Source organism: Equus quagga, chromosome 5 (genome assembly GCF_021613505.1).
Source record: "Equus quagga isolate Etosha38 chromosome 5, UCLA_HA_Equagga_1.0, whole genome shotgun sequence".
NCBI lineage: Eukaryota > Metazoa > Chordata > Mammalia > Perissodactyla > Equidae > Equus > Equus quagga.
Window position 1 is genome coordinate 3,321,305 of NC_060271.1, and position 24,444 is coordinate 3,345,748.

Sequence of the window (24,444 nt, forward strand, 5' to 3'; positions counted from 1 at the left end):
TCCCTCAGGTCCAGGTTAAATTATAAATTATGATCTGCATTAAAATGCCCAAATTCAAACCAAACCAAACCAAACAACACACGTAAGATCCAATTGGAAGCTTTCAAAAGGAACTTGTTGATGTCTGTGTGCTTTGAAAGCGTACATTGCAATCAGAGTTTTGGTGGTAAGTGTGATGTTGAGGTTTGTCACAAATTAACAAAATTATATGCCTAGAGAGTTTTGCAGAGAAATGCAAATCAGTGTAAGCGCCTTGTCATAATAAGCAGTGTGCTTCGGTTCCTGTTTATGTACCCCTAAAGCACAGAGTGCACATGATTATATTGACCGAAGGAAGCCCTTCTCATTGATGGTTTCTTCCTAGCTAGCCCCCAAATTAGTTTGCGGTATCAATCAGTATAATTTCTAGAAAGCCTGTTTAATTAAGTCTCTGTTTCTTGAGCACCTACTACGCGCTAGGCCCCTGGGGTTCCTTGCCCTTTAAGAATTCCCAGGCTGGTGAATGGGAAACAGACGTGCACAATGACACTCGCTGGGTGCTGGGCACTTCGGGGTGGTTAGGGAGGGCCTGCGGCAGTGCAGCTGAGAGAGATGGAGTTTGCCGGAGGGCATGGAGCTGGGCCTTACAGGAGAGACAGTAGCTCACGTGCCATGAAGGGGGCGAGGGAATTGTGGCAGAGGAAGCAACAGGTGCTGAGCCGGGGGACACCCAGCATATTTGGGAAGGGTGAGTAGTTGGAGGCTGGAGTGTGAAGGATTGTGTATTTGCATTGTGTCGGGGAAAGAGGACGTTGGAGGTGAGGCTGGAAGAGATGGGCTGGAGCCAGATTCCAAAGGGGGCTATAAATGGCAGGCGGTTAAGGAACCTGAACTTTATTTTGGAGGACCGACAGGGCAAATGAAGTTTTATTTTTGTTTTCGTTTTTCTTTTTATTATGGAAAACGTCATATAGAAACCAAACACAGTATATACCTTGGAGTGGAATTGTTGGGTCATATGGTAACTACATGTTTAACTTTTTGAAGAACTGCCAAATTGTTTTTCCATAGCGGCTGCACCATTTTAGAAATATCGTAAGATTAGCTGAAATATGGAAGAAAAAAAATTACAAAAGTTTTACAGACAAGGTTTGGAATTAACATATTTGTGAACAGTTTTTCAGAGAGGGTTAATCTAACCTGATTCGTGTTTGAGATTGCTCGGTTTGAGGGGAGGGAAATCGGAGGCTGAGGAGAGAGACCAATGGGAGGCAGGTGAGAGCTGGACCTAAGCGTGGGGACAGAGAAGAGAAGGATGGAGAAGAAAGAGATTACAGGTAGTTCTTGATCTCCTGGCTGGGAACCTCTGAACTGGGGTGATGCCACTCCCTCCACAAACCCTTTAAATGCAGGGTTTCTAGAAGACTTAGGAAATCTATTACAGGATTAGTATATGCGTCTTCACGTTCGTAGCCTTATTAGACGGATGAGTTACCCCTTTTTTCGCTCTGGAATTTTTTAGTCTCGCATATGCCTCTTAAAATAAATAGGCCATTGGAAATCCTTGTGGTTTAGAGAAACAGTTTTTCTTGGGTTGTAATGGTATTTTTAAAACACTTTTGTTGAGATATAATTCATGCACCATACAGTTCATCCATTTAAAATGTACAATTCACTAGCTTTTAGAATATCCACAGAGTTGGGCAAGCATCACCACGGTCAATTTTAGGACATTTTCATCACTGCAAAAAGAAACGTGTACCTGAAGGCAGTCACTCCCCATTTACACTCCTCCTCCTGCCAGCCCGTGGCAACCATTCGTCAATTTTCTGTCTCTGTAGATTTTGCCTCTTCTAGACATTTTATGTAAGTGGAATGTTATAATATGTGGTCTTTTGTGACTGGCTTCTTTCACTCAGCATAATGTTTTCAGGGTTCATCCATATTGTATCATGTGTGTTCAGCATGTACCAGTAATTCATTTACTTTATTGCCAAATAATATTTCATTGTATGGATGTACCACATGTAGCTTATACATTTATTAGTCAGTGGACTTCTGGGTTATTTCTGCTGTTTGGCTACTGTGAATAATACTGCCATGGACATTCACAAACAGATTTTTGTGTGGATATAGTTTTCAATTCCCTTGGGTATATATACCCAGGAGTGGAATTTCTGGATTATATGGTAACTCTATGTTTAGCTTTTTGAGGAACTACCAAACTATTTTCTATAGTGGCTGTACCATTTTAGAAATATCTTAAGATTAATTAAAATGTATAAGAATACAAAAATTTTACCAAAGACCTTTCGAATTAACACATTCATGAAACCACCATAGTGTCACTTTGTTCTTACATTCAGAGAGGTTAAAAATAGCTTACCGAAAGGTTATGCAGCAAGTGAGTTTGAGAGTTGACGAAGTCTGTCTCTTTTTTCTTTTTTTTTTGAGGAAGAGTAGCCCTGAGCTAACTACTGCCAATCCTCCTCTTTTTGCTGAGGAAGATTGACCCTGGGCTAACATCCATGCCCATCTTCCTCTACTTTATATGTGGGACGCCTAGCACAACATGGCTTGCCAAGCCGTGCCGTCTCCGCACCCGGGATCCAAACCGGCAAACCCTGGGCTGCTGAGAAGTGGAATGTGCGCACGTAACTGCTGCGCCACCGGGCCAGCCCCGGAAGTGTGTCTCTTGAGGCTATTCTTAACCACTAGGCTACACTGCTTTTGTTTTCCAGCTGTTTCTGAAGCCCAGGCTTTCCCCCACTACTTCATGCTGGCTTTCACATCAGCAACAGGCCATGAATTGTTCAAAATGAGTTAGACTTGTGATTCTCACCCTGGGTTCTCTGGGCCCGTAAAGGTCTATTAAGGCAATCATGAGGCATCTAATGCTATTTTCAGTATTTCAAAAATATCTAGGCGTGCTGTACATCGACCAGTGGTTAACTTGCCGAGGCTAACTCGGAGCATCAGCCTCTGCCGCGACTGGTCAGAGCATCAGTGTCCTGCACTTAGGACGTGAAGGACGGATGACTCCTGTCAGATCCCTCAGGTCTCACTGGTTATTTTCACTAAGCAGGAGAGGAGACGGACACTTTCTACGCTTTGATTAACAAAAGTGGAGAAATGACTTAAAATATAGTTTACTTGGTAAATAAAGCTGTCTTCCAGATGTCACAGAGGGTCCAGAAGGAACTGCGAGGGATCTTTGGTCGCGAAAACGTTGGGCATTCTAGAACGGACAAGCAGCTCTGTGAATTTAGAGGAGAAGACGACCGCTGGATCTGTAAAGGCTTCCTAAAGAGCCGAGGGACGTGAACTTGGCCTCCTCACCCACGTCAGGCAGCAGTCGTGGTTCGCTCTGTTGGTGACCTTTTTGCACCAGGAGCTCTATCTGCTGTCCTTGTGGTTTGGTGTAACCTTTGGGTGGTGCTGAGAAATTTTGAGCCTTTCTGTTTAGTGGCTGCGGACGCGATGCCTTCATTAAATGCAGTAAATAGAACTTCTACCCGTAGCCTCTTCCCCACAAATGACCCACATTGTTGTAAAGTTAGCCACCACTGACAGGAAGTGGCAGAAATGCCTCTCAGCCACACAGTGGAGTTCATTAGACACTTGCCCAGAGTAGCTGTTTTGGTCAGTTTGGCCTCTGTAGGTTTCTAGGGAGCAAGGGCCTAATACATGATTTCTCATCATTGCATTTGTCCTGCTGTCGTCTTGGCCTGAACAGACGTTTTGATTAAATGCATCGTGTCTTCTTTTGAAGCAGCTACACATACTGTGATTGCAGGGAAGAACGTCCAGCCAGCCGAGAGTTTTAAAATATTTCCAAAGGTGTTACCAATTTACTGGCGTCTTTTGGTTAGTGGGCGTCTCACTTACATCTGTGTGGGGAAGCTGGCTCCAGTGACAGGACCGGAGGGGTGACGGGCTCATGCAGCCTAGTCAACCAGTGCTATGGAAGGTCTCTGCGGAGGCGTTGTATGAGGGTAGAATTCCCAGGGGCTGGTGGGAAATTAAAATACGCTTCTTGGGTCAAAACATTCGAAATAGAGGGCTTTCAATCCCAAGGGAAAATACGCCATCTTGATTTTAGGTTTAATTTTCCTAAGGCCATTCATGGAGCCGAGGAACCTTTAATTACGATTTTGCCTTACATTGTGGTTGTGCTGGCCTCAGCTGTGAGATCCAAACATTTATTGTTAATCAATGATAGTTCCACCAAATGAAAATGTATGCCTCTGAGTGTTTGAATGTATACATTCTTTCTTGCCTCAACTGATTTTTCTCCTTCTCGATCTCCAGCTCCCCAGCCCTGAAAAGCCAACAAAATAAAAGCCTAATGCCACCTCACCCAGAATATCATTCCCAAACGTCAGCTGGAAGAGAAACATCTTTGAACCACTACACTGTAGTCAGGCTCATTCACGTGTCTCATCAACCCGTCCAGCCCCGAAGGGGAGACACTGCTCTGACTGATTTTACAGATGAGGCCGTTGCCGATCGGAGAGGTTGAGTGACTTCTTGGGGATCCTGCCCCTGGAAGATGGTGGAGCGTCTGGGATAAGAACCAACCAGCACCTATGCTCTTTTTTTCCGACAGTGAACACTGGCGTTGGAATTTGCATTGACCACTGTTTTCAGTTGTAAGCATAGGAAGCAAGCAAGCAAGCCAGAAAAGCTTTGAAATGAAATTATCAGGCCTTGTAAAGTATTCAGGTGTGATTTGGGGTTTCAAGTTTTTTGCCCATTTTAGTATTGCCTGTTTCTTTGTAAATTTCTACAGGATAGAAATTAGACTCAAAACCTCTAGGCTGGAACGGGGAAGGGCATAACTTTACTGAATACTTCTGGCAGGCAGGGGCTTTACCTGCATTATTAGCTTGCTTGAATTTCAGGACAACCCTAGGAAGGAGGAGGTTGGAGTTCATTTCAGTTTTCTCAGAATCTGGTAATATGTCAAAGAGAATCTCAGCTCCAATTCTGTGGAGCCTTAGGAAAAAAAAGGCAGAAGGCACGGCAGGCGAATACTTTGCCAATTTGGTACAGAGATGGAATGACTTTTCTGCAGAAGGACTGCAACTCCAGATTGTATTGTTAATCCTTCTTCTTATCAGTCTTCTCTAAAGAAGTTAAAAAGCCAGAGGAATGCAACATTTTGAGTGGAGTAGCCTCCACTTGGCTTGAAGGCTCTGTGTGTTTCCCAGGCTATTGTCGGGCTCCTATTCAGCTGGGGTTTGAATGGTGGTGTGATTAGCATGAGAGCAAGTTATAAAGTAGGTCTTTTTTCTCTTCCCTAAAAGAAGTTTTGTGGCATTTCTTTTTCTGACAGAGTTGGCATGAAGCTTTGACAAACACAGACCCATGGAAAAGTTAAATAGGACTTCGAGCAGGCCCATTTTGTACAGGTCCTTCACACTTAGAATGCAGGGGAGCAAAGCAGCTGGCAAGAGGCACCTCAGACTATAGGAGTCACGGCAGGGGCTGTTCCTCCACTGGGGCTGTTGATGAATGGAAATACCCACAGACCACTGGGAAAGTGTGTCCTTGGCTATTGACCTCTCTGTTGTCAGAAAACTACAGATGAGAATATTCCTGGGACTCAGCTATCTTATCTGGCCCTCAGTATTTATTGAGATAAATACAAAGCACTGAGCGAGATAGAGAGAAGTTCTGGGGGCGGATCCTGCCCTCACAGGGGCGGGTGAGAAGATGAGAAGATAGACACACAAACAGTCCATGGAAAAAAACACAGCCAGGTGTCTTGAGGTGGTAATTAGATGAAATTTTTAAAATAGAGAGTCTAAGAGTGTAGCTCCGTGCTGATCCTGGGCTCTCTTCCCAGCTTCGTTGTATTAGCTGGGGAAGCCTCAGCAAATCACTGCCAGTTTAGAAATGGTCAAATAGGGGCGATGGTTCGTTCCCCACCTGTCTCACATCGCTGCTGAGACCAGAGGGATGGGATCACACAGATACAGAACTGGAACTTTGGAATTATGAAGTCATATTGGTACAAGGAATAGATTTTTTTGGTCTTCTGAATTTGCTGTCTCCTCGCCATTCTCCCTGTTTCTGCCCCATTTTAGGTTGCACGCTGTCATCCACCCAGATCTGAAGACATCTCTGTGCAGGTTTATCTCTAGGGTGATAGTCCCCGTGTATCCTGTATGCGTTGAGTATACCAGAGTCATTTCTTAACAACTGCGGTTCGGCTCACGGAGGCCCTTCTCTTCAGAGCAGGACTTTTAGGACCCCTGGTTGGCTACAGAATAAACTTCTTTGCATATCGGAGACCCTTCAGAATCTGGCTCCCCCAACCCCTTCCACCCTCCCACCCCCACCCAACTCCCGTCCATACCCTTCACCAACTCCTTCTGCCCCACCCCCAACTCCCGTCTGTACCCTTGTCCCCACTGTCTCCATTCTCTGGCGATTCTAGGCACTTTCCCACCATGTCCTTCCTTCTCTTTGCTTGGTCTGTGCTGGGTTCAGGTGCCCCTCCCTCTGTGAGGCCTTTCCTGGTTTCCTTGGGGCAGGGTTAGTCCTTCTTTGGGCTTCCAGAGCACTTTGTGTTGACCTTTCTTAGGTCAAGATTTTTGGTTTGTTTTATACAGTTCCGTCTTAATAGATTATGACTTCCTTGTATATAATAGGGGTTCAAATTTTTACTGAAGAAAATGTCAGTAAAAAGTTATTTTAGAAAATATAGACAAGAAACAAAAAGAAAAGTAAAATTGTGTTGCCCGTACTATCACAGTCCCAAGGTAGCCACTGGCACAGTATCTCTTCTTTCTGTAAATAGCTGAGTTATTATGAAGGATAATTATAAAGCTAAACACTGGGTGCTTAATACATCCTTCTGTGAGTCAATGTGATGAAATGGCAGAGACCTCCGCTTGCTGGAGTTTGTAACAGCCCATAATAAAGTGTGGACCAGCCTGAGAGCGTGGGAGCGCGTCGCTCACTCAGGGGGCGGTGAGGCGGTGTCTCTTGCCTTTTGCATTCCTAGGACGTGTAGAACTTGGTCAACAGTGCCTTTGTGCTAACCGCGACAGCTTCTATGAAAATGATGTTTAACTTAGCCTAAGGGCTAGGACTGTCCTTAGAATGAGTGGTCTTGCCGAAATGGGGGGCTCTGAATGGGGAGAGCAGAAATCTGTCGGGAAAGCTGGGCTGTTGTCCTAACTTTGTTGCTAGTTTACTGGGTCGCCTGGGCCAACCAGCTTTCCCTCTCTGTGACTCTTGCCTCATTTGTGAAATGGGACCATGAAATCCTCCAGAACAAAGAATTCTCTAAACTTTTGGCCCACCTGGGTGCCTCCTCTGAAGTCTTTGTTCCTGAAAGCATTGTGAAGCTCACAGTGAAGGGGAGGAGAGGAATGATTTTCTCTGTTTAACCTTTTTATTTTTGATCATATCAGAAAAACTTTTGAAAACAATCCCCTACTCGCCTGGTGCCCTGCTCGTTTGTCTGTTTCCTTCTTAGGTGTTTATCTGGGTTAGTCTTGCTTCTCAGTTCTGAGAGGGCTGAGACCGAACTACCAAAATGTCCAATTCAGAAGAGAAAGGAGCCAACGGTATAGAGCAGCTCACATGTTCTGGTGTGTCACGGGCTTTATTGGTCCCTGCAATGTCCTGTGGAATGGGTCTTTTACTCCAGTATCACAAATGATAAACTGAGGCAGATAGAGATTAAGTATTAGGATTTAATCCCAGATCTTTGTATCTTATTTCAAACCTCAGGCTTCACAACCATTCGCACCCCCACCCGGTGCACAACCCCTCTAACCCATCTTTTCTTGGTTCGTATCAAACCTCTGCTGAATACTTGCCGTGATGGCAAGTTTATTCCTTGAAGGCAGTTCTAATTGTTCAAAAGGTTATTTAATATAAAATCTCTCTTCCTATCATTTTAACCCAGCATCAGCTATGTTTGGTACTGTGTTGGTAAATAACGATTAGCATTAATAATAATGTTCATCAGCTTTATAATTAAAGCCCTGAGTGAAGGGTGGTGATGAGTCATTTCAACAGACATTCACGGAGCACATTTAATGTATCAAGTACTGTGCTGGGCGTTGGGATCTAATGACTTGGCTGTGGTCCCTGCCCCTGAATCTTCTAGAGTGGACATTGGGCAGATGCAGTTCTAGAAATACAATGTGGACACTGCACAGAGGTAGCAGGATTGAGCCGTGGGGCGATGGAGCCAGTAACATCACGGTTGTTTGGACGGGCACCTTAGGAGAATGCTGGTCGGCACCGTTGTCAAAGGAGGCACTACGCTGAAGAATAACCTTTGGCAGGGTGGTTCCTCCGCCTTAGCTCAGACCGGCACCAATGACCGTCCTTCGGAATAATCTTAGAATGCAGGAGGGGGAGGGGCCCAAGCTTCAAGAGTTTTTCCTGCCCACTCCCAATTTATAGGTGGGAAAAGTAGGCCCAGAGAAGTTAACTTTCTTAGAAAATGGGTAAAATCCACAGGAAATAAAAACTCTTACCTTGTACGGCTTCAAGTTAAAATCCAGTCAATACCGTATTTTAAAGCATCCCCTTACACTGGATTTGGTTATTCTGCAAATTAGATATTGGCCCCATGTGTCAGTAATCTACAAAGCCTTTTAAACCTTAACATAACATCCCAAAGCACAGTAATGATTCCGATAGTAAAAAGTATTCCCAAAATATGATTTTGTTAAAAGGGGATTACCCTCTCACCATCTCTCCAAATTCCACTCACCAGAGGCATCTACTGTTAACAGATGTGGTTCCTGCCAGCCTTATCTTGAACGCACGGGTATTCTCGTTGACATCCACCTTCATCCATGTTGGTCTCCTTGCTTCCTAGACACACCCCACAGATGTCTGCCTTCTGGCCTTGATCATGCTCTTTCCCCTTCTTCTCTGCCTGGGGGAAAGAGTATCCATCTTAAGGCTGATTTTTGCTTATCCCACTCCCTCCCTACTCCAACCTTGGGCTACTTTCACCTCCTCATTTCAAGTCAGTCCAGCTCTGGCACTAGTCAGCCACCTTAAAGAAACCCCTTACACTCTGTTGATGTAACTTTCCTTACCTAATAATGGGGCAGTTGAATTAGATGTCTTTAAGACCTGCCGAGGTCATCAAATATAAAAGACTTTGCACCTGAAACAGTGCTTCATAGTTGGGGGTCTTGACCTCGTTGAGTTGCCGAATTCTGTCACACGGTTGTGACATACAAGAGAGATGAAGAGATTCACCATAAGAAGTCCAGCAATTTTAACTGAGTCATAAGTTTTCAGCTTGAACAGGCGGCGTGGCACAGCGGAAAGAGGGTGTGTCTGCGCTCAGACAGTTCTGGGCTCAAATCTTGGCTCCACCAGTTGCTTGTTTATAACCTGAGGGAGAGGGTGTAATCTCTGATCTTCAGCTTCTTCATCTGTAAAATGGGGACAATAATTCCTATCTTACAGGTTGTCCCAAGGTTGGAAGCTGCCTGGCAGACAGTAGGTTCTTCCACATTGATCTACCCTGCCCCCTAAAAACTTTTTGTTTAGAAACTGTTGTCGGTCACACATAATTGACAAGCTTCAGAACAAGTAAGTAAGAGAGTGCTACCTGGACTCATAGCATGTGTGATAGAGTACGGATTAGATGAAATTTATCTCATCTTTGAAAAGTGGCTTTGGAGTCCTTCCAGAGACTCACAGGGCAGCCGCACAGATGGAGCTACCTTTCCGTCTGCACTTGCCGCAGGAAGGTATTTTCCATTTGGGAGAGAACATGTTGGAAATTTGTCTTTAATGCATGCCAGTGTTCTGAGGCAAAACTCGCCTAAGAGATTGAGCGGAGCATATTAACCAATATCATTTAAAGTTGATTAAAACTATCATCTTAATGAAATACAAGAGAACAAGAAGTTCTCAGTCTTCTGGTAGCAATTAAAGACTAAAGAGTCAATTTGAAGTTGTTTTTGCAACTCTTAAAATAACACTCCCTCTACCCCCCTCCCATGAAAAGAGTTTCTTAGCTATAGACATGCCCTCACATTGAGGTTTTTGAAAGCTGTTAGGACCACAAACCTGCTGGCAAAGGCTTCTGCTGCCAAGGCATCGGAGTTCTCAAAAGCGAGAGGGTTCAAGCTCAGGATACGCTGATTTGGAAAGAGAGCCCAAACAAAGGACCTTTTGAGGCAGGAAACTGGGCTTTGGCTTCAGCACAGAGCAATGTGGGATTGGAAAAGCGCCCTGGGAGTTGCTGAGGAGAAGAGGGACTGAGATGGATGGAGGAAGTATGCAATTTCTCCATACAGTGAGAGTTTATTTCAAAACCCTCGAAATTGGTTTCAGAAGATGTCTTTCCTCTGTCAGCTTAATGAGCATGCCTATAAAATGTGGCTTTTAATGTCTTTGAGCCGAAAAGGGGAATGATCCATCAAGGTACACAGATGTTACCATTCTAGCAAAGATATCTGACCTGAAGACCAGAGATTTTTCTTTCAAGACCTGAAGCAACCACATGCTTTAATACATTCATTCATCCACTCAATCATGCAACATGAATCGATCACCTGCTATATGCTAGTTTGATGTGACTATGAAGTTCAGATGGCGCAATTCCTACTCAAGCAGCTCCGAATCTAGTTGACCCAAGCTTGAAGATTTCAAGTGAAGGAGACAGCCTTTCTTCCTTAGTACTTCCTGCTGTGTTCACATATACATGACCCTCCGCCCCCACTACCCAACAGCTTTTTAAATTTGAGCTTCCCTGAAGTGAAACTGCCAGTGCTCATCTCCACAGATACTTAAAACGCTTAGCAGCAAACTGACCAGCAGAAAGAGTCTGGCGTGGATAGTTCAGCCTTACAAGGGCTATCAACACGGGAGAAGACTCAATGATGGAAGTCAAGGAAGAGAAAATAATTGAACTCCTGGTGCCTTCTATTCTTCATTGTTTTTCTGTTCCTTTTATCTATCTAAACTTTACCTATTAAGCAAAAACTTCCCGGACCAGAAAAGACCACTTCCTGTCAACTGCTTGGTAAGACAGCGGGGTGGGGATGGAAATACAATAGGAACAACAAAAGGAAAAGAGTGGGTTTGGCAAACCATTGACAAGAGAACTGCTGCTGAGAGGGCCTGGGCCACCCAGTCTCTTCACCAGAGAAGAAGAGCAGTGGTTTTGGGTCACACATTTGGAAAACTGACTTTTCTGGAACACATAAGGCTCAGAGATGTGAGGTGAGAAGTGACAAATTTTCATAGATCAGTGTTCTTAAATGTTTGTACTGTGCCTCAAAGGTGTGTTGATGGTGTCGCCCACTCTGCATGTCCTCCAAGAGTCGAGAATCCAAGCTTGTTCAGCCCTCTCTTGTAGCGTTAACTGTTAGTGCTCCTGCGTGGGAGTGTTACAGACCTATGCTTGATCAGCGAATGCAAACATACTTGAATTCAGCGGTGCCAGGGCCGGGAATCGGCATGCAGGTCACCCTGACACTGATGTTAGTGAGGTATTGTCATGAGACGTAGGGATGGGGTTTCTCCCTTTTGATTTGTGCCGCAGGTGGTGTTTTTGACAACTGAGCTTAATCAGAGAAGTTACATTGGCTGATTGGTTTATTGAACAGCAACATTGATAAGAAAAGTTTCTGATGTGTTTATAGTTGGCTGGGCCGCACACTCAACTTCTCTTGCCCTTTGAATTAGAGTGTTTGTACGGTTGATTAAAATTTGGACAGGTATGGGAATCAGTGTGGGGTTATGTAGAGCCCTGACAATGACATCCGAGGCAGGACCTCCCCTTTTTACTTGTGTATTCCTAGTGCCTAACTCAGGGCCTGGTACATATAAGTTGTTCAGTAAAAGCTAAACAAAACAGAAAAACCCAAGTCATTTTTGACACTAGCGTAAATTCTTTAGCCTTTTTTCTAAAAGGTAAATTTCTTTTTCCTCATTGATGTTTTAAACTACATCATCTAAAATTTGGGAAGAAGAGGGAAAGTCACCTCTTCTACCACCTAACACAAACACTGTTACCATTGGCCGTATTTCCTTTTAGTCGTTTTTATTTGATTTTCTTTTAGTTATTTAGGTATATATACATACATATATATATATATACGTAAGATTTTCTATGTTGCTACTAGTCAGCATAATTATTTTATCTTTACTTGACCAAATGACCCTTTATGATCATTCAGATTAAGCATCATGCTTTAATCACACATAGATTTCTCTTTATTGTCTTTTGCTTTCCTTTGCCCTCCTCCCCCAAATCAGAACGCTCTGGGGCGGGTACCATTGTCTCCTATTTGCTAGGGCTGCTGTAACAAGCTACCACAACAAACAGGATGGCTTAAACACAGAAGTTGATTGTCTCACAGCTCTGGAGCACAGAAGTCCAAAATCAAGGTGGTTCCTTCTGAGGGCTGTGCTGGAAGGATCTACTCCAGACCTCTCTCCTTGGCTTGTGGTAGCTGTCTTCATGTTCACGTGGCACTCTCACTGTTTGCCCTGTGTGCATGGCTCTGTGTCTTAACATCCCTTCCATCAGTCACCAGTCATTTTGGATTAGGACCCACCCTAATGACATCATTGTAACTTGATTACTTCTGTAAGACCCCATTTCCAAATAAGGTCACACTCTGGGGTCCTGGGGGTTAGGACTTCAACATATGAATTTTTTGGGGGGGGGGAGGGGGCGCAGTTCAACCCATAACACCCCTCATTTATATGTGAGGAAATTGAAGCCCAGGCCAAGTAGCTTGAGATTTGAATTTAGGCCTATGTGACTCTGAAATGGTGCGTTATCATCATATCCTGTTTTCTACCCATGAATTGAAAATACCATGAACAAAGAAAAAAAAGTCTTCCTTGATCTGAATTTGATTAGTGTAAGACAATGTTTGATGGTTATTAACTGCTAAATTTAACTGAGTTTGACCAGTTGAAATCTGTGTAATCATGTTATTAAAAAACGAAGTACAGCTCACTGTGCTTAGTTACAATTTTTATTGCTCTAAAGCATTTACTAAGCTTGTCGCACAGATGAGTTCATTCTTATTTAAAAGTACCAGGGAATGCGATCACCTATAGGCTATATGGCATCCTGATAATTCCCTAGCAGTTGAACTACATTCCATAGCAAAACCAATCAATATTAAGTGTTGGTCCTCAATTTTTATCCTGTTTCTCTGTCTTTTTTGTAGATTCCTTTTAGTCTTTTGTTTTCCTTCTCCTGCGTAAATGATTATGGCAAGCTGCGTGCACGCATACACAGAGACACACACGTGGGCACACACACGCATACACACATCCCATGTACACACACCCCAGTAGCCCCGGGGACGGTGAGAACCAGTATAGCAATAACCAGCTAATGTGGGCAGCCTTCATGGTGGCTTCAGGGTGTCCTGCTCACAAGAAAGACAAAAGGCCTTGCTGCAGCTGTTGAGCAGAAGGCGCTGGTGGGCCTGCTCTGCCTTCCTGTGATGGAGTAGTAGAAAGGATACCGGCCCGTTGCAGCCCAGGCTGAAGCTGAAGCCTGTGAGTAGTGTCCCCTAGGGTTGGGCAGTACCTTGATAGCTATGTCCGTTTTTCACTGAGTACACTTGGGCAAGTCACTACTTTTTTTCTGAATTTCCTCACCTGAATAGAAAAGAGTTTGAACTAAGATGGCTGCATATCTCCCATTGCTCTTCCGTCGGCTATGCTTTGTCAATGTAGGTGCATGATAAATGTTTACTGGAGAAAAGTAATGAAGGGAAGGGGAGCAAATAGTCTCCATAGATGGAGGCTCTTATCAGCATGAAGTGGACCAAAGAGGTCCCGAGGGACATTCCATGCAAACCAGCATGAAGTGCTAAGAAGATCCCATTATTTCCCTTTAGCTGGAAATAGTCAAATATTGAAAAGACATTTGTGGTTTGAAAACTCTGTGTTTACTGTTGCCCTTGTTTGCTTTAAGGAATAGGAACTCCCACATGGGGACAAAGGGCTCCCGTGGGCATCGTTCTTCATTCTAATGTATTTTGTAGGGAAGACCATGAACAATAATGATAGTCCCATGAACTGAGTGCGCTTTACCTGTGGTACTGCATCTCTAAACTTCACAGTAACCCTTCAAGATGGGCTCTACCAACCCCATTTACAGATGGCTGAGAGAGGTTAGAAGCTCACTCAATGTCACAAGACTAAGAAGAGGCATATCCAAGCTTCAAACGCAAATCTATTTACCCCAAAGCCTGTGCTTTTTTTGATAATCCGTGTGGTCGATCTCATAAAAAACCAAAGGCTTGGTGATTTTCATAATACACATTAAGTAACTATATGGGAAGTAAATAATGAGTTTCTTTATGGACCAAGATAACACGTCTCTCTCCTTTTTACAGAAGACACACCATCCCATATTGATGGTAGTAACATTTGTTGGGCACTTCTGTGTGCCAGGCATTGTAAGAAGTATCTTTGCACACAATACCTTACTCCTCTCACATCACTGTGAGAGGTTAACCAACTTATTGAAGGTGTGTCTGACTCGAAAATCCACACGCTTGGAGCCACACCAAGCTACTCTTCGCCCTTATACTTCAGTTGCCAACAGAGGGATTGCCCTCTTTAGCCATTTAGTTCTAACCTACACCTAGGGATGCTCTTGAATAGTGCTATATGTTAAGATAACCTGAGAGAGCCTGAATAGGGAGGTGACAGCAATCAGTTCCCGGGAGAGAGGTTTGAAGCAAAGAGGGAAATGGTCCAGATGCCCCTGGAGAGCAGGCAGTATTTATCGGAGTTGTGCTGTCCAGGACCTAGCGTGGCATCAAGGCTGTGAGAGGCCTCACTGCATTTCATTCAGGGCGGGTGGGGATGTGTCTAAACAAGGCAGAAGGCTCTTCTTGGGAAGGTGGCTGCTCACACGTCAGTTAGCAGGGAGCTCCAGTTATTAAGCTCCCCGCTCCAGTCCACCTTACACGGGCCCACCAGAGTCATCGTTCTGAAACACAGCCTGGCCATGTCACTGTCCACCCCAGAGGTATGCCTTTGTTTTGAGTCTCTGCTGTGTATCCAGCGCTGTGTAGAGGATAAATAGAAAGCATTGTCCCTGCCGGGTGGAAATCAGTCTTATTGGAAAGCCATGCACATGAGACATCATTTTAGAGCTGGTTAGAGATCCTTTGGGCCAGCTTTTCGTAGTGTTCTGGAGAACTCTGGTTCTCCTGGGTAGTGCATCTCCCTGTTGAAACTCAACAGTAAACTTCGGTGAAGGCCCCAGGGAGAAAGGTTCATGCTGAATATGCTTTGGGAAATGCCAAGTAGTCCAGCCTCCTCTCTTTAATAGATGAGGAGGCTCAACGAGCAAAAGGGGCGTTCTTAAGCCGCAAAAGAATCCAACCTTGGGCTCCAAGCCCCAGCCCAGGGCTTTTTCTGCTTTGGGGGAGGGGTGGGGGGCGGAGTACTGCTAGCTTGACTTTCCACTGTGTTTCTGTCTTCAGACCAGGCGGTGCTAAGGCACATATTTTCTCGTGTATCTTGAAACCATATGTTTGTCAGGCTTTCTCTCCGTTTCTAAGTCGGGCCTCTGATGCTTGGTGTCTGAAATCATTCTGTTTCTTTTTTGGAGCCGTCCTGGCAAAGATGTTGGAAAGCTGAGTTTACAATGAGGCAGAAGAGAGAGCGAGAGGAGCCTACAGGTCTGACTCCTCGCAGGATCCCTGCAGAGGAAAGACCGGTTTTCTCTTGGGCTGTTGCTGGCCCCTAGACAGGTGGCTCTTTGAGGGTAGGACTCTGTTTTACTCATCTCAGGATTTCTCAGCCCCAGTGCGCAATAGTACTCAGTGAATATTTGATATTCAGTGTGTTTAAAATTGTGTTTATTTGGCGTATGCCTATATAAATTGCATTTTATCTATCTTTTACATCAATTGTTTTTAAAGTCCTTGAATTCAGAAATGAAATTGCTTTTACTTTTTAGAGCAGTGATTGCCAAATCACCCTGGGATAGAATCATCTCAGGATCTTGTTAAAAATGAGAATTCTCGGGCCCTTGCCCTGGAAATTCTGATTCAATTACTGAGTCACAGTGCCTGGCCTGTGTTCTTTAATAAGTGCCCTGATGAATTTGATGACTGGCCAAACCTGAGAGTCACTATCTACAGGATATCCTTGTTCAGTCCCCAGTTTTACCCTTAAAGACAGACGTGAAAATAAGCACTAGCCTTCAGGCCTGGAGCCTTAAAACAAACAAACAAACAAACAGACAACTGTGTGTGTCGGAATTCGGAAGGGACGTGTGCAGACACTCGGCTAGCGTACCTTGTGTCAGATTGACAGGGTGATGGGAGGAAGGACTGCAAACGTAATTAGACCTGCTCCCCGGTTCTCAGACCTGCAGTTCTAAGCCGCCTGCTAATTGGCAGTCCCTTAATAGATTAGGACTTGGCCTCAGGTTTGCATGTTATTATAAACCACACACAGAAAAACCCAGTGGCTGAGGAACTCCTGCCAAACCCAGGCCTGGGTTTTTGTGAGGCTTTTGAAGTGCACTAGTCTTTCAGTATTTTGAATAGTCAGCGTACTGAAAGGCATCAAACTGTTCCTTTGGATGGGATTTGTGAAGGGCGAGTTTGTTGAATAATTAATTCCCCAAGACCCATTCTGTCATCTTGACAGACAGGCGGGAGCCCACATATGCAGGTTTGCTCTCCGTAGTGCTTGGAGCATGATAGGAGAGATTATTTCTCACCATCCTGTCGCAGTCTCCTCCTTGGGAATGTGCCCCCCTCCCCTTCGTGCTTTGGGGGGAGGCAGAAACGTTAGTGCATCTGCTTCGGGCTAGGCCGTTGGCCACACCGCCTCAGGAAATCCTCACGGCCCATCCAGGCTGCACCCCCTGCTTTGCCATGAGGACTCTGAGGTCCTGAGAATCCACTAGTCCGGGGTCACACTGCCACACCTGGCAGAGAGGGGAGGGCCTCGGACCTACGTCTGCTAATTCCAAAGTGTCACCAAACCAAACCAAACCCGGAAAACTCTTTTGGAATCTTCTTGGTGCTCAGGTGATTAATACGGGCAGTGAAACAGTCTCCCGGGATTTACATCATGCTCGGGGAAACCTGTTTGCATCCTGTGGGTAATATATGTACTGTAAATGCTCCCCTCCCCGCAAACTATCTCAGAGCGTCCCTGCTCTAAGGCGAGACCACCCACCAGCGAGAGCTGCACCGTGCGGGGGAGTGGAAGAGGCTGCAGAAGCGGCCCAGGAGCGCCGGCCTGTCGCCGGCTGCCAGGGGTGCAGTCAGGTGTTCCTGAGGCCTTAGAGCAACGCCAGGGGCCCTGCTCTCTGCCCTTGTCTGCCCAATTAGCTTCCAGTTGAGGACCCTTCAGTTTCTTTCCAAGTCCACTTCCACAAAGGGAGAGCTGTAGTGGAGGCCCAGATTTCCATGAAAACCTTCCATTTTTCAGGCAAACATACCAGGCAGCTCTCATGGCAATCCCGTGGTGAAGGGGAATAATGTTATTTGGCATTTCGCCCTTTAAAAAAGTCTATGTGTGTGTGGGGGGTTCCGGGGGGGGATGGGCAGAGAGAACAGTGGGGGCTTTGTAATTTACTGCAGAGAGAGGGTCACTGGGCAGGGTCATGAGGGGAAAGGGGTGCAGAGAAGGCCTGGACCCCGCCTTAGGCTTCCATACCCTCTTCTCCCCCTCTGCCTGATTCTCAGATTTTGAAAGGTTGTCAAGGGGAAGTTGGGCAGTTTTTATGTTTTTATTTGGAAGAAGGACTCTAGACATTTTATCCCTGTAAGAGAAGCTGGCTCCTTGCTACCTTGTAAGGATTAAGTACCCGACTTCCAGAACCATTGAGGAAACATCCCAGGAACTACCCTTTTCTCTCAACAGCTGAAAAATGCATCAGAGAGCAGTGGCTTCCTGGAGAGTTTTTGGCAAAAGCGCTTCCCTCTGGAACAATAGGGTTCCTATGGCAAACCACCTAGGAGTTATTTACTGCAGCCGGCTCTCCCACGTGTATGTGAATGCCCACGTTTTGTTATCCCCATCCTGGTGGGGGAAGAGGTGGGGCTGCCAGAACAGCTGAGGGTGGCCTCGGAGCACATGGATTTCTGTCTCCAGAGGGCCGGCCAGTGTGTGAGAGGCGCCTCTCCTCGGGTACCGTCCAAAGCATGGGAAGACTGGAAAAGAGACGGCCACGTTGCACTGTGGGGTGCCTCCCTGACCCAGAGGCCTGCTGCCCTGCTGCTCTGCCGCCATGTTTCCCATCTTCACTTCTGGCCCTTGCAAAATCGAGCTCCTCCCGCTTACCTGGAAAGGATTACCGGGAGGAATAAATGAGGCCCAGCTATAAAGAGCCTAGAACAGTGTCCAGTTTGCAGCAGTAGCTGATGCTAATTCACGCCTGCCTCCCCCCCCCCCACACCGTGTTTTTGCTGATACCTACTTTGACAGAGCCAGAACTGCCAGTCATTAATTCACTTTGGATCTGAAAGTCTGCAGATTTGGGGAGTTTTCTGGAGCTTTCTCTATAAAGGAGCAACTTTGAACTCCAGAGGGCTCTGCTTTGCTGGTCCACCTTCACAAACTTGAAGTAGTGTGCTTGTTACCCCAGCCGGGTAGTGTGCGGGTGGTAATGCCCACCTGCTCTGTAAGGACGCCAGGGAGATGAAACTTTTAGTTTGTTTATAAAATACTCTGCACTCCTTGGATAAAGTTGAAAACTCCTACAATTAGACAGGTCCGTAGACACCTGGTAAAACCAGCGTTTCATTTTGCACATGAAGACACAGAGCCTGAGAGCAGAAGAGTGGTTATGTAGTTACTTAACAGCAGAACTAACACTGATGAATGCAAGTTGCTGTTATCAATTATCATTGGTTAGTATTTGCTTTTTAAGGCAGTCTTGGCGAGAGAAACTTAACTAATACTCCCAAACTTGCTTGTGTTATCTTATTGATATCAGGTATTTCTTTACTGAACCAAAAACTAGTATGGAAATCATTTTCCTCCCCAGATACTGGCTAAACTGACCCAATTCAGACTGCTTGAGACTCTCACTACCCAGTAGGTGAAAGGTTGGCTAATTTGCTAGAAAAGACACACAAAGTAGAGTGACCCCAATATATCAATATATCTATTCATGTATTGGCTTCATCTTACTTCAATTTATAGTGATCCCACTGATGGTTAAACTAGAAACCTTTTTCCCAAGTAAGAAATTTCTTCTGGGTTGAATAGCATTTTAAACTGCCAGTTTTTCCTTTTTCGTACTTTTCAGCATCTATGTTTTAGGAATTAGATGGGCTCCCTCAAATGGCTTTTCCCATTTTTCCTCAGGGTTAAAAGTTGGGTAGAGGATGAGAGTGGAAGACAGCAGCAGTTTTGTTAATTTTTTGGGGGGGAATCTTTCCAGTTCTGGATTTTTTTTTTTCTTATAGCCTTGAATACATCATTGGCATTCAAATGGCAGCAAGGAATCTTTGAAATGCATTTACTGGGCTAGTCGATAAACTGGTGCTGCACGCGTACCGGCTGCCAAGTCATGTGCTAAAGGGTGTCCTCCGTGTTCCCTGAGCATTGAGAAACGCCTCCATGGACTTCTTGTCACGTCGCACTGGGGGCAGTTGTCTCTGGAGGATGCATTCTTAGGGGCAGAGACTACATCGTATTTAGTTTCTGGAGCCCATAATTCGCTCAATGAGCAGTTTCCTCCTTCAAAGTAGCCTTTTCTCCCTCACTTTCTCGCCGCCAGCGCAGTTTGGGAAACTCGGAGGGGCAGGCACCGAGCCTCAGATGTCTGGGAAAGACGTTGACTCGCGCTTTAATCGGGTGCTTTGTAATGCCATCCACTCCCTGGATACTTCTAAAGCGAAAACGTAGCCTATACGGACAGCACCTCCAGAGGAAGTCAGCTACAAATTAAAAAGTGATTAGTGAGCATTTAGGCAGGAGGTTAAAGGGATTATTTTGGACTTCAAACTTTTCAGTTTTCAGGGCTTGTATTCAGTTACAAAATTACATCCTTGAATTATTTGTGCAGGTGGCAGCTGTCAGATTTGAAGAAGGTTTCTGTGTTTTACAAAGGGAACATTGACAGGGCTGGGAATGGGGAGTGTGCTCCCCGGGGAGGGCTGTTTTATCCGCAGCACACTGGAGCAGCTTCAGTCTCGCTTAGCTCGAGTGACAGTCCTTGTCTGAGCTGACACAGCCCTGTCCAGGTTACTCCAGCCGCCTTTTTGAGGAAACCAGTCAAGCGAGTTGACTGGCATCCTGTGAACAGCTGGCTAGTAGATTTCGGGACTGAGTTAGGTGCCTACCACGTGATGCTTTATCCTCATAGCTCTTCGAAGTGGGTACTGGCATCCTCCTCTTTTTACAGCTGGGGCTCAGAGAAGTTAAGCAGCTGGCCGAAGATGGCAGAGATTATAAGCGGCAAAACTGGCTTTCAAACCCAGGTCTGAGTTACTTTGTTAGATTTGTGCTCTTCCTTTTGCTTAGAGCTTTCTTCAGGCAGAGATTTATTCCCAAGGTGATCACAACAGGCGAGTTAGGGGTGTGCTGAAATTGATCTGGTCGCCCTGGGGTAGCTGGGCCAGGTCGGGTGAGGCCACTGAATCACTGAGCATCGGCCTCCTAAGCTTACCTGGGGTGCCCTACAAAGTGCTTTCTGATGGTTTCTACGTGAAAAAGACTGGGAGACTGACCATTAAGTGTCTTAAAGATCATCTAGCCCAATTACCCATCTGAGACTTGAGGCTGGTTAGGTTCCCCATGAATTATCCCTGATGGGGTCATTAGCTCTTCGTGAGGATATGTGGTGTTGTATTGCTTTGGGATATTGTGATAGAAAAAGAGGATTTGAGATTTGACAGAGATTGGATTAAAATTCAGAAGGAGGGGTAAAAACAGGATCCCCAGGTCAGAGTGTATTTGGGGCGGAGCCAGATCTTCTGAATTTTAGTTTGTTTCCTTTACATTTATTCGTACACATTTGTGGACACCCAGTAAGTGCCAGGAATTATTCTTTGTGCCGAGGATACAGAGATGAATAAATGTGGACCCTTTGCTGAAGAGACTCTCAGCTAGTGCAGGAGATAGATGCACAGTGCTGCAGGATGATGGGTCTCAGTTATCCCACCTGTTAAAGGGAGTCAATGACATCTGAGGAGAGACCTCAGATGTAGTTCCCAAAGTGTATCAGGATATTACTGAAATGTGCCTCACTCCGTTTAGAGTCGTATTTGTAACACCAACAAATATCTGATGGACTCTAATTCTTAAGTCACTTCTCACTTGGCTTTACTCTTTAGAATGAATGAGCTTTTATCAGAAGGAGGCTGTTTTTTTTTTATTTTAAATAACTATCGCCATAAAAATTAGAACTCTCTCGTAACTCCACTTAGTGTCCCATGGAGAGGAATAAGTTGGGTTTAATTCTTCTGAAGCGTGATTCGTTCTGGCCCCACCGCCAGCCTCACAGAGTAGAAGTGTAAAGGCTTTGTAGTTTAGTAACCTTGGTTTCCGATCCTCATTCCTTTTGCTAACTGTGAGGGATTTGACAAGCTACTTAGCTTCTGGCCTCAGTTTCCCCATATCTAAAATGCAGATATTGTTGACTGCCTTGCAGTGGTAACTTGACACAATCCTTTGATTTATCATTGAAAACGTAGATAGGAGGCTCGGTCTTGGGTTAATATGAAGATATATATATAAACACATGCATATACTTATATATACATGTCTGATGTGGCCATTACCTACCACAGAGGACTTCGTTGAGTCAAGAGTTAGTCGTTTCTATTTTTGGGGTTCGTCCACGGACTTCCATATTCTCTAGAGCAGGGATAGAAAAGCCAATGTCTATGGGGGTCAGGCAGTTAACAGAAATGACTGGAGTAGACCAGATGTTGGAAAAAGGACAGTACAGGCTCAATGAGAATGGCAGCTGACACGCAGCCTTGGCGTCAGGGAGACGATAGGGAATGGTGGTGCCCTGGGGAACACGTACAGCTCCACTCACTACTGCCTGCATTGCCACATGCATTAGAGCTGGTTTAAGAAGCTGGAAATCTAGTTGTTATGTGAGACCTCCCGTTATTAAATGTTAACAACTAATTTAAAACAATTTAAACCCTGGGTGGGCCAAACAGAACATCTCTGCAGGCCATGGCCTGGGCTGCCCGTTTGTGACCTTTGACCTAGCACTTGGCCCGTGTCGCCTGATGGGTTACCTTGGAGTGCCCCGATGGCCTGCCAACAGGACTTTGTTCTCTCAGGGCCTCTGATAATGTTTCACCTCTTCGTTTTGGCGTCTGGCTCCAGCCTTAGCTTTTGACTATCTCGAACGTCGGCCCTCCCAGCTATCTGATGTCCTGCCAATCCACGTGTTGTTTAGTTTACCGCCCAGTGAACCTGGTGTTTTGTGTACACCTAGGCAGCATGGCTTGGATGGGAGCACACATGCTGACAAATGTATGTTTAACTGTTGGGAAAATAAGAAGAAATGTTTTTTCACCCTTAGAATAGACTTAGCTCCCATTCAGTCTTCTGTGATCTTTTGAGAATGCTTGGCAGGCTTCCTGCTGTGGTGCTCCTTGCCTGCATCAGTGTGCCAGGTCCTGCTAACCAATGTCGAAGCCCCTTCTGTTTACACAATCCCAAGAAGCCCCTGGAATTAGAGGATTTTATGAGAATGCTTTTCCCTTGGGATCAGATTGCATTTGGGAAGTGGCTCGTCGGCCCACGGCTACTTGAGTGAGCTTTTGACAGAACGCTGATCACATCTTAACCCTGCTTAAAAGCTTTCAGTGGCTTTCTGTCACATTTAGAAGCAAGAACTAACATTTATGGAGCCAGGCAATTACTGAATACTTTATAAACTGTGTCTCAGTCCTCTAATCAACTATGTATGTTGGGAACTATCGTACAAAGTCCTATTGTACTGTGATGAAAATGAAGTTCAGAGAGGTATAGTGACTTGCCCAAGGTCATACAGTAAGCATGACAGGTGATAGAAGTGGGATGTGAAATCCTGTCTGCCTGGCTCTGAAGTTCATGGATAAATTGGAAAAAAGTAAATTTGTCAGAGTGGATTATATGGCTCAGTGAATCCTTTGTAGAAGAGATGTTTAAGTCTTGAAGGATGAATAGGAGTTTGTCAGTGGTATTTTAATCCAGGTGTTAAAAACATTACTTCACAGAGTTGTTAGGAAGATCAAATGTGATTATTTGTGTAAAAGCGATAGAACTGTGTGCACACGTGTAATTCTTGTTGTGTCCTAGCCCTGGGCAGCCATATTGCAAATGAACACATTTGGGTCAGTCATAAGGGAGTCTTGAGGCAGGAGAGTGGCTGGATCTGTATGAATCCATCTCAACATCTAAGGAGGAGCTTGCTTTTTATCCTTGTTCAAAGTCAACATACACTTTCCAGAGCTTTTTAGCTTTGTTAATATCTGCAGAGACATAGTTCATGTGTACTTAACAAGAAAGGCTAACTGGCCCCTTCTCTGAACGACCTTTAGAGTCAGTAATCTATTACGCGGCCTGGGTACGCCTCTTAGCAGAGTGGACACCAAGGCAAGTTATTATCTCTCTGACCCTCAATTCTTTGGCTATATACTAATAATTTAGAGGATTGTTTTGAGAGTTAAATCACTTGATGTATCCGAAGCTCCTGGCACGTAATAGATGGCCAATGAATGTAAATTTACTCTCATCCTTATTTAAAAGAGACATCAAAAGAGCGAAAGGAGGTCTTGGGAGATGACCCAGTTTTACCTGGGGTAGAGGAATTGTAAGTCCTGTTGGCTCTGATAGTTGTGTATTACGAAAAATAAAATATCTCATTTGTGAAATACATAATGGTGGCAAAAGAGGCCTGGAGTCTCTCAATGAAAGATAAGAATCATGGACTGCTGGTCAGTTTGTTTTTTAGTTCCTGGAAGATGTGGCAACCTTTTAAAAATCCAATTGAAAAGACCAAGAGAGCTGGGGGTTTTAAGGCAGCTGATATAAATTGTTTTAAAGAATGAAATGCTTTTGCTTTCAGCACTTTGAAATATGAAAGGCCATCTCGAGTTTTTTTCCACACCCAAGATGAGACTAAAGACAGGTGTCTCTGTTGTAGAACCTGAGACTTTCTGAAGCTGAGGAACTCAAAAACAGTGCAGTCTCTTGCTCATCATTGTGTCCCCAGCACCTAACACAGTTCCCAGGACTCAGTAGTTGTCCATACGTGTGTGTGGAATTCAACTAAAGACCTTGGGCTTGGAGTCAGGAAGCCCGGGACCAGGACCAGCTCTGCCGTTAGTTTCTTCGTTTCTTCCATGTAGTTGGTTTTAGTTCTGACAGTCTTCTTCTTGTGAAGAAAGGGCCTGAACTTTCCAATACTGAAGAATTGAGCGTTTGTCAAAGAAATCCTCTAGACCCAGAATATTGCGTGTTCACACCAGCCAACAGCAAGTGTTTTTC

At 45.0% G+C, this 24,444-nt stretch overlaps 1 protein-coding gene across 1 annotated transcript in view; it reads left to right on the forward strand.

Moving 5' to 3' along the window:
* Positions 1–596: 596 nt before the first annotated feature.
* The window catches only part of PLPP3 (phospholipid phosphatase 3), a 69,437-nt gene continuing 45,589 nt past the window's right edge, over positions 597–24,444 (forward strand). The window contains exon 1 of the mRNA XM_046660194.1: positions 597–727. Coding sequence (XP_046516150.1) covers positions 652–727 — 76 coding nt within the window. The 5' untranslated portion in view covers positions 597–651. The remainder of the gene's footprint in view (positions 728–24,444) is intronic.